Raw genomic sequence first — 10,650 nt, 5'->3', positions numbered from 1 at the left:
TAGAAACTAGTGTTTAGATGGACATTGTATACGCAGATCCACGATATGTATGAATCTAATTACAGTAAATATAGTTTTTTTTTTTTAATTAGAGTTAGTCTCAGTCTTAGTGGTTTGTGTCATTTTGACAGTTTAGTTCAAATGTTTCATTTTTCGCCTATGAGTCCAAAAAGTTTCACTGTTGTCATTTTAATCCACTGGGTTAACTTCATCATTTTTTCTACTGATGAGAAGGGCAATTCGGTCATTTTATATGTAATTCTGTTAACTAGAAGGACAATTCAGCCATATAAAATGACCGAATTGCCCTTCTTGTTAACAGAAATAATGGATAAATTTAACCCAGTGGACTAAAATGGCAACGGTGAAATCTTTTTGAACCCACAGACGAAAAATAAAACATTTGGACTAAACTGGGAAAATAACCCAAACCACAGATACTAAAATGACATTTAACTCTTTTAATTAATAATTATTAAGTTTCACGTAACTTGAACTTTTTATTAATAGTAGAATACTAAGGTCTTAATGTTTTATTATAGTAAAGTTCTTAATAATCGTTTCAGTGAAGTTACATGTTTAAAGAGTTACTAGATTATAACCCCGTGTATTACACGGGTCGAATAAATAAATTTTATATACTAAATATTAAAAAAATATATCTTTAAAAACCTCATTTATTGCACGAGTTGAATAAATATAATTTTATATATTAAATAATAAAAAGTTATATTTATAAGAACCATATTGTACGGGTTGAATAAATATAATTTTATATACCAAATAAAAAAGTTATATATTTGAAACCACGTGTATTACACGGGTTGAATAAATGTAATATTATTTACCAAATAATAAAATAATACATCTTTAAAAGACCTCATTTATTACACAGGTTGAATAAATGTAATTTTGTATACCAAATAATAAAAAAGTTACGTCTTTAAAAATATGTGTATTACACGGGTTGAATAAATGTAATTTTCTATACTAAATAATAAAAAATATATATCCTTAAAAAAACCCCGTATATTGTACGAATTGAATAAATCTAATTTTATATATCAAATAATAAAAAGTTATATCTTAAAAAAACCTCATGTATTACATGGGTCGAATAAATGTAATTTTATATAGTAAATAATAAAAAAAGGTATATCTTTAGAAAACCACGTGTATTACACAGGTTTAATGAATCTAATTTTATATACCAATAATAAAAAAAGTCATATCTTTCAATATACTAATGGATAATACTCGATACGCGATGGATATGGTGATTGTGAAGATGGTTCTTGAAAAGAATAAAAAAAGTCATATCTTTCAATATACTAAAGGATAATACTCGACACGCGATGGATATGGTGATTGTGAAGATGGTTCTTGAAAAGAAGATATGTTATTCAAGAAGTAAATCAGCATCTATTTGAGTGATAAAATGTTGGTGCAAATTCCGAAAAATTGATTTATAAATTATGTAATAAAATTGATATAATAATTTTTTTAGTAAGGAAAAAAAAGATTTCATACATTAATACAAAGTTTGGTTTTCGTGATAAATAATTTGTTGACGAAACTGAGTTTTTTTTCTGATCATTTTGAACATGAGCAAATAGAACGATAGCATCTTAATAAAAAAATAACTAATTACAAATGTGAAACCCAATATTTTACTTCTACCCCATTTGAACGGAAAAGATAAGTACAAACTAAATTTAAAAAAAATTCAATATGAAAATAAGAGATAGAATAATCGATATTTTTTTTTATAAAATATGAGATAAGGGTAAACTAAATAAAAAAGTTTCAATTTGGTAAATAATAATATTAAGTATGAAAAGGTAGGAAATTACAAATGTAGACATCTTCAATGAATGACACGTGTTCAAAATCAGGTTTCTTTTATTATATAGTATAGATATAGATATGTAACATTAGTTTAAACTTACAATAATATTAACTAGCAACAAATTAAAGTTTCAATCGTTGTTATCTTATATAATTATGTCACTTGTGTTATCCGGTTATAAAAGGTTTATAACAACTACTTCAATATTTGTTTTTTATGTTGACTTTTAAGTGGTTCTAACAGAATTTTATAATTTACATAAAACTAGTCTTAAGGCCCCCCCCCTCCCCCCCTCGCGGTTACGGAGCGGGAGCGTAAAACTATGTTATCATCGTTGCGGGGTCGTGAGGTGTAAAACTGTCCTAAGTAGCGACCGAACTACGGCCAAAACCGGAAAAAAAATGTAATACAAATACACGAATTTTTAACACCAACGGACTCACGTGACGTAAAAACTACCAAACACCGTGCTAAATAACAACCGAACGAAAGAAAAACTAAGGGATCAAATGTGACCACAAAACATTATGCTTAGTAACAACCGAACAACGACCAAATATAGGAAAAAACATAAAACAAAAACTAATAAAAAACTAAGCTTGTTTAGCTTCTTATGGCAAAATTTAAAAAATAAGAAATAAATTTATAAAATAAAAATGGAAAAAAAAACCCTAAAAAATCAAAATACAAGAGGTAAAAATATGTTACTATTTATTAAGATGTGATGAATTAATACATATATATGAACTGGTTAGTATTTTATATTTATGCTTTACTTAAGTAGTCAATTAAAGACCAGACATAAGTAGATTCATGGGTTTGTATATATCTTGTGTCTAGTATGTATGCTAAAACCTTCATGAAACAAATGTCTACTAATAAATTTTTTAAAATTCGATAAGAAATATATCTTACAATACATGACGACCATGTTAATAACATGGAAACAGACATAATAATCGGAACACTTTTTTTCCTATCTTATTCATATCATCATCTAAACGACGATGTCAGAAAATACGACATAATCATACCCATGCGTACACGCGCCACGACTAGTAGGACTAGCTAGTAGTCTAGTAGAACGAGTTGAAAGTTCCGGTCTTGGTCGACTCAAAGTTCTTGTGCTTACGATTAATGAACCCGTCCGCTTCGGTATCAACGCTCTCTTTGTAAACCTTTCGATTTCCAAAGCTATCAAAAGATTCAGTAACCTTCTCCTGGTGCTCAACAAAGTGGACTTGCTTACGTGGCGCCGTAGAGCTGTGATAATGATTTTTATGCACGGGAACAGAATATTGTTCCTCAAAAACAACATGTTCCGGGTAATAGCTTGCAACCGGACGTTCCTCCTCGAACACAATACGGTTCTCGTCATATCCCAAGTGACCGTTATGGGACTGAGGAACGTCATAGGCGATTACTGGATCCCTACGCACGTACTGTGGGGATGCAGTATCCCAACCGTACTGACGGTTGTCATAACTACGACCAAACATTTTTTTATGTGGTTTGTTTGATTGAGTAATGTATAATTTTGGTGATAGGTATAGTAATCTATTTATAGACAGGTTATTTTTCTTCGAATATAGGTTAGCGAAGACAAGTTTATCACAACCGAATTGGATTCTAATTTATTGTGGTGGTATGGTAAAGATTGGGGAATAATGTTTGTTGGGAAAAAATGGTGTCACATCACATGCATGAACTCTTATGCATTTGTACTCATTCCTCAATTATGTTGCTTTGGTCATGGATTGCGTTAGCGTTACTTAGCAATTTTGATAGGTTTTTTTTTAACGACTAATTTCTTCAATCTCTTGTCGTCTGTGGGGCTTGAACAGTTGAACCCAAGATTTTCCTCTTCCCAACCTTGGTGTTTTAAAGATTTTGCCTTTGCCAATAGACCACCACACCATTGGTAGTAATTTTGATAATTATATCTAAAATAGTTTTAAGTCACGATGGGTCGTTGGGTCGGGTTGATCCTTATTTTTTGTCCACACATATAGTTTAATTATTTAACGTGTTTTATATTAGTTTGAGTCGTCTATATTAGAATCGTGTGCTGGAATTTATATTATAAATTCGAAGATATTCTTATTTGAGAATTATGTTCGATTAGGATAAGAGACATTGCCAGAGTTTGATGAGGTTCAACTATTTAAGAGTACGTTTACATGTTAACTATTAATTAAATGCTTTCACTACCAAGCACCAATCAATTCATGCCATGTCGTCATCCAATATTCTATCACTAGTGATGTGGTCACTAGTGATACAATTCCATCACTCCCAAATTTTTTTAAGTTTTTATTTTAAAATTAGAAAATGTTTCAATTCACTTTAAATGAAATTAAGGTCCAATTAAAAATCATTGAGTAATGTTGTTTGTCAGCCAACGGTCCAATTCTAAAGTTCCTTTTTTGATTTTTACGCGTTATCTTTTCAACGAGTTAATAACATAACGCGTGATATAAGGGGCGACGGCGGTGTTCCGTTGTTGTTTAACGCGTGATGGGGTGGTATCACGGACCACCCCGCCTGCTTATAAGGGAACTTTGGTTCATAAAATTAAAAGTGAAGTATAAAACCAAAATTATTCTTAATAAATCACATGGCCGTCTCTGGAATCTTCGAAAATCTAAGGGTGCATTTGGTTCGCAGAAATTCAATAGAATTTAATGGAATTGGAATTTGAATTCTATCTTTTAAAATGTTTGGTTCAAAGAATTTGATGGAATTGGAATCCCAATTCCAATCTTCATGTGTTTGGTTGACAATGTAATTGGAATTGGAATTAGGCATGAATTCCTTCAAATTCCTTTAACTAAAGGAATTCAAAATCCTTCCTATATGTGAAGGAATTAAAGTAAATTAATTGGAATCTTCTATCGTTTTGACCCGCACCGTTTCAACCCGTACCGTTTCGAATTGAACCGTTTCATCGCGAACCGCTTCGACGCGAACTGTTTCGACGCGTACCGTTGCGACGCGTACAGTTTCGAATCGAAGCGTTTCGACGCGACCGTTTCGAACCGTACCGTTTCGAACCGAACCGTTTCGAATCAAACCGTTTTGACACGAACCGTTTCGACCCGTACCGTTTCGACGCGAACTGGTGGTTGTGGTTGCCGTGGTGATGGATTCCAATTCATTTGACAACCAAACACAACAAAAAGGGAATTGAGATTCCAATTCCAACAATTTCCAATTCCAATTGGAATTAAATTCCAAATCAAATTCCTTCAAATTCTAATTCCTGTACAAATTCCAATTTCAATTCCAAACCATTCCGCGAAACAAACGCCCCCTAAGAACCTAAGGCGAAAAATGGGCCTAAGAAAAAACATATAAAAAAACCTAAAAATTATATATACATTATACATATAATTTCGGGCGCCTGCAGGGAGAGTGGGCCCTGGGCAACCACCTACCACGCCCCTCCTCTGGGCCGGTCCTGATGATAGAGTTGAGCCAATCTTCGTCATCTTGAACCAGGTACAATATACATAGCAACACAATTATGGATGTAATATTTAACAAAGTTGGTAGCTTTTATTGTTTTGATTCAATCATAAATTTAATCAATTGGTTTATACAACCGGTTTCAAATCCATGACCCGCTTGGTACTGATCAGTTAGACTCAGTCCAGTATTTGGTCCCGGTTTATGACATATCTTGGTTTCCGGTCCTGGTATATGCTCAACTTGATCAGTGACGCACCTAAAATTTATTTTCTTAGGAGTCAGGTTTTTCTTGGTGCTCATATGTGTCTTAATCCAAAGTCCAAATTGTCGGTTCGAATCGGATAAGATCATATAAATGATGATAACTTGTTACCACATCTAAATGTAAAACTAAGAGTGGCTTTTGAGACAATAATGACCACGGAAAGGTAATGCAGAATCCAAGACTCACTTAGAAAGAATAACTATATTACTTAATTAAATTTAATAGTATTTTATTCACCTCGTTTTTTCAAATGCAACATGTATAAATTGATCTTTTGTAAGTAAGTTTAAAAACTTCAAGAGTCGGTGAAAAACCATAACATACGTAATGTGTAAATACAAAAGAATGTGGGATATGTTAACCCACATTTTGCATGTTTTGGATGAAATACGCTTAAATTTACACTACTGAGAAAAACGGGAGAGGGGGGGGGGGGGGATGGCCCCTTAAAATCTCCCCCCATATATCGAACTTTGATGCTATATAATATAAAATGTATTTTTATTTGTCTTCGTTTGATTGAGGTTTAATTTGTGCCATTTAAGTTCTGTAATAATTTGTTAGGATGATAACTATATGACAAACATAGCACATATATATGTTGGAGGACCCCAGTTATGAATTATATGGGCACATGCATTAGAGTGATTGTGAGGTAATTAATGTTATTGCCTTCATCCACCATCATGTTATGTTTTTATGAATATCAATCTCCATGTTTTTATGAATGTCATCGCCCCTTGGCGGGGTCTGGGGCTCTCCCTAATGCCTAATGGGTTCCAAGAGGCAACGCCCCGATTGCGTGCTAATTGATGGAAACAGGCTGTTGCTTTATTTCATTACATATTATATGTGAAGTTTGACAATGTTAACATTGGTTAATGGTTTATGTGTGAAGTTTGACGAGGTCACTTTTATTGGTGAACTTGTGACCCTTTATTTCACATTTAGTCAACATGTCCCAAAAATTTGTTTTTTTTTTTTTTGGATAGTTATAGAACAATGTGTGTATCGTGTCATCGTTCAAGAGAAACCAGTCCAATGGGTTCGATTTTATCATTCAAAGTATACAATGAATGATCCGAGAGTCTGATTCTAGTATAAGATAGTAAATTCAAAAGCGAATAACATCTACATCAGATGAACATTTACAAGATGATAACGATAGCATTTTTCTTAGAAAAACACCACACACTTTTTTAAAAATACATGTTTTTCATCTTGTGACATGTCCGTTAATAGCATTGGTTAAAGCAGAAGAAGAAGCCTTTTGGCTTGTGTTCCATTTCTCCTCTTGGCGTGTCCCCTGAAAAATTGCAAACCGCCATTAACGCACTTGTACCTGGCGATTCAGGAGACATCGGAGCATTCTCAGCCGTAAAAAGCCGAGAAGGAATTACAGGTTTTGATGGCATAATTGTTGAATAACAGTTTAGCAACATTTGTATAATCTGACTGAAATTCGGTCTAGCATCCGGATCCTCCATCCAACATGAACTCAAAATCATCGCTAGATCTTCTGGTAGATCTTCCAAACTTGGCCTCACATTCTGAACCATAAAACAATTAAGTATAAGATAATAAGAATCCCCCCTCTAGTTTTTTTTTTTTTTTTTTTTTTTTTTTTTTTTTTTTTTAATTATTATGCCCTTTATGAGTTTTTACCTTAAAAGCTGCAGCATAGGCTGCCTGTAGATTGGACATACCCTCAAATGGTAACTTATTGTGTAAAAGTTCCCATAACACAATGGCAAAACTATAAGCATCTACTTTTTGATTGTAATGTTTCTTCTCTCCTTGCCTTAGTGTGACAGTACTGTATAACTACAGAAAAACAAACGGAAAACCAACTTTCAAAATTTTCATCTTTTATCTAAATTAAGTTTTTTTTAGGCAAATTGGATTTAAATAATTCTATATGACTGTTTTTGGCCAATAATAATTCCAACTGAGTTTATTCCCCACACTGGTCCCACCTTTTTTATTTAGTTTGTATAATGGTCCGCCGTTAAAAAACATAACGGAGTTAAGTTTTTTTCCAAATTACAAACGATGTTTTAGGGCTTTTGATCAGAACGAGGATGCGAGTCGACTGATGTAAAACTTACCTCGAAACAGTGCTCCAAATTTGGGTGTTTAAACTTCCAATTAACAAAAACCAAGCCGCTTGGAGCATCATTTCGAGATAAGTTTTACATCAATCGGCTCGTATCCTCATTTTGATCAAAAACCCTAAAACATCGGCTTGTAATTCGGAAAAGAACTTAACTCCGTCAAGTTATTATTAACGGCGGACCATTATACAAACAAAATGAAAAATGTTGGACCCCTATCGGGAATAAACTCAGTTAGGTTTACTATTGGCCAAAAACAGTCAGATCGGATTATTTAAAAATCCAATTTACCTTTTTTTTAAAAAGAAAAGTAAACATAGTTGTGTAATTAGTAACTAATTACCTCTGGAGCCATCCAACGATAGGTTCCGGTTTCAGCAGTCATCATCTCTGTTACTGTCTCTTCTCTAGCTAATCCAAAATCAACAAGTTTAAGTGTTCTTTGATCTTTAGTCAAGACCAAGTTTTCTGCAAAATAATGAAATTTAAAATTAATTTCTGTTTGAAAGAATTTTAATGAAATTTAAAATTAATTTCTGTTTGTGAAAGAATTTAAGTTTTTGGTTTCGGGGAAAAATAATAGTTACCAGGTTTTAGATCTCGGTGAATAATTCCATGAGAGTGCAGGCATTCCATTGCGCGAGCAATATCGAGTGCAAAACCAATAGCCACATGCAAATCTAAGCTTCCGGGTCGTTTACTTAACATATATTTACGCAGTGATCCTCCTGTTAAAATCTCAGTAACTATAACCATCATAGGCTCTTTACATGCCCCTATAAACTGTTACATAGACATAAATAAAAAAGATACCAATCTGTTACATTCTGCTCTTTAATTCTTAATAACTTAAATCAGTTTTCTAGTTAACTATGAATATCAAACCTTTGCTAGATTCTTGTGTTGAACTCTAGACCATGTTGCAACTTCTCGCATGAATCGCGCTTCCCTTTTAGCAATTTCTTCTGGCGTGTCACCTCTATGAACGATTTTAATCGCGACATTTTGATTCTTATATCTGGAAAATACCCAATTGATCATTAGTTTTTTAAGATGTAATGTAGATCAAGATCCAAGAATTAAGAAAAAAAAAGATTGAATTTTTTACTTACTTTCCTTCATAAACTTTGGCATGGGCTCCTTCACCAATTCTGGGCCCAACAAAAAGATGTTGAGGATCAATCAACCATTTAGGATCAAATCTGTACTCATCAACTGAATAAAAACTATCTCTGCTTCCCATACTTTTAGATATGCAAAGTATAAAGTCAACACCAAGACAACACTTGCAGGAGCATATTATTAATAGGCATCATGCAACCTTGGGTTATTATTCACTTAGGAGACACTGTTTCTCTCTCTCTCTAAATGGTTGATTTAATGCCACATGGGATGATGTAACCAAAGGCCAAAGGACAGTATCGTACTTTATTGTACTCATAAGATGGCAAGATTCAAGATCACACATTATCACCCAATGAACCTAGAGATTAGATCCAACACTTGGAGATAAATGACATAAATAACTGTACGCCTGCAAACAAATCAAACCAACAACACGGACAAGACTTTGTTTGTGTTCGTTTGTTAAGAAATATATATATATGTTTATGAACTGTTTATGAACGCTTATCGAACAAGATTCTATGTTTGTGTTCGTTTGTATTTGTTTGTTAATTTTAGTCAACAAACGTTGATTAACATAAATGAGCACAACCTAATATTCATGAACACAAATGGAAACGAACGAACACAAACAAGCGTTCATGAACAAAATGTATATATAATACACCGACACCTATTAAATATTTTATTTGTCGGAATTTTAAAGTATTTGAATAAAATATAAAACTAAAAACACTAGTGAAATATCCAACACAAACGAACACGTTACCGAACGTTCACGAACATATATGAACAAACACGGCATTTGTTCATGTTCATTTATTTAAATAAATGCACGAAATTTCTTATTCGTGTTTGTTTGTTTAATAAACGAACAAACACCAGGGGCAGAGGCAGTGTATAAGGACGGGTTCGCTGGACGTTTGGTTCATTTGCAGCCCTATAAATAAGTAATAACTAATGCATTTTTTTCAATTTTCTTTAGGATTTTATTGTTTTTATAAAGTCTTTGATACTTTTTTTTTGAACGGCAAAATTTGGGATCACTGGAAAAAAACCCCCTTGTGGGAATCGAACCCAAGACCTAAAGGTCCTAAGCCTTATCACATCTCTCAATATGTCACCAGGCTACAATGCCATGTGGAGTAAAGTCTTTGATATTAAAAGAGATACTTTTTTCTTGAAAGGCTAAACTTGCATATCATATCATGGGAATTGAACCCATAGCCTTTTATAATCTTATAGCTTATGTAACTTATCAACACAACTATTACGGTATTTACAATTTTTATGTATTTTTTTTACATGAAAATGGTAAGCAAAATAGAGAGAAAATGGAAAACAAGTGATGATGGGGGTTACATGAATTGTTTAATAGGAGACAAAATCATTAATGAGGTTGGGTGATTGTCTTAAAGAGGGGAGAAAACAACAAAACAGGGCACGAGAGATGCAAGCTTTTTTAATTTTATTTTTGGGTGAATGAATAAAATAAAAAAAGTTGCACATGGAAACTGATCCCTTTAACATGTGGGGGAAGATGGCGACTTTAGATCATGCCCCCAAGATAGGTTTCTTTTGTGCATACTGCACTACTACTACATAATAAACAAGTTGCAGAAGCGTCGCCGGAGTGTCGCCGGAGTTTGCCGTTGAAATAGCGTACGTGGTCCCGCTCTCCTCCCGGAAGTAGCGGTTTTGTACCTTGTATCCTATCTCGACCTTGCGTCTCCCCCACTCGGCCGTCTTTTTTCTTTTTCTTTTTCTTCTCAACATCTGGATCGTACCCTCCTCTACCCTCCTTTCCCACAGTGGTTCTTGATTTC

General features: G+C 33.4%; 1 protein-coding gene across 2 annotated transcripts; it reads right to left on the bottom strand.

Moving 5' to 3' along the window:
- Positions 1-6,619: 6,619 nt before the first annotated feature.
- On the bottom strand, positions 6,620-9,056 carry LOC110885206 (serine/threonine-protein kinase STY13). 2 transcript variants are annotated; one of them, XM_022132893.2, is made up of 6 exons: positions 8,812-9,052; positions 8,585-8,717; positions 8,287-8,482; positions 8,043-8,167; positions 7,251-7,409; positions 6,620-7,135 (listed from the first exon to the last, which is right to left on the bottom strand). In XM_022132893.2, exons 1-6 carry the CDS (start codon positions 8,940-8,942, stop codon positions 6,821-6,823), a joined length of 1,059 nt encoding a protein of 352 aa, XP_021988585.1. In that variant the 5' UTR covers positions 8,943-9,052; the 3' UTR covers positions 6,620-6,820. The 2 variants fall into 2 exon arrangements, with proteins under 2 accessions (XP_021988585.1, XP_021988586.1); XM_022132894.2 differs by lacking the exon at positions 7,251-7,409 and having other exon boundaries at positions 8,812-9,056.
- Positions 9,057-10,650: the final 1,594 nt, after the last annotated feature.

The sequence above is a fragment of the Helianthus annuus genome, chromosome 9, assembly GCF_002127325.2.
Source record: "Helianthus annuus cultivar XRQ/B chromosome 9, HanXRQr2.0-SUNRISE, whole genome shotgun sequence".
Taxonomy (NCBI): Eukaryota; Viridiplantae; Streptophyta; class Magnoliopsida; order Asterales; family Asteraceae; genus Helianthus; species Helianthus annuus.
The sequence above is the reverse complement of the archived record's forward strand: the minus strand, read 5'-3'. Positions and strand labels throughout refer to the sequence as shown.

Bases quoted from the DNA above. Each gene is read 5' to 3' on its own strand.
- LOC110885206 (XM_022132893.2), bottom strand. From the start codon at position 8,942: ATGGGAAGCAGAGATAGTTTTTATTCAGTTGATGAGTACAGATTTGAT. The intron at 8,168-8,286 runs GTAACTATTATT...ATTATTTTGCAG, and splicing joins TCACCGAGATCTAAAACCTG to AAAACTTGGTCTTGACTAAA. The intron at 7,136-7,250 runs GTAAAAACTCAT...TTTATGGTTCAG, and splicing joins CCTATGCTGCAGCTTTTAAG to AATGTGAGGCCAAGTTTGGA.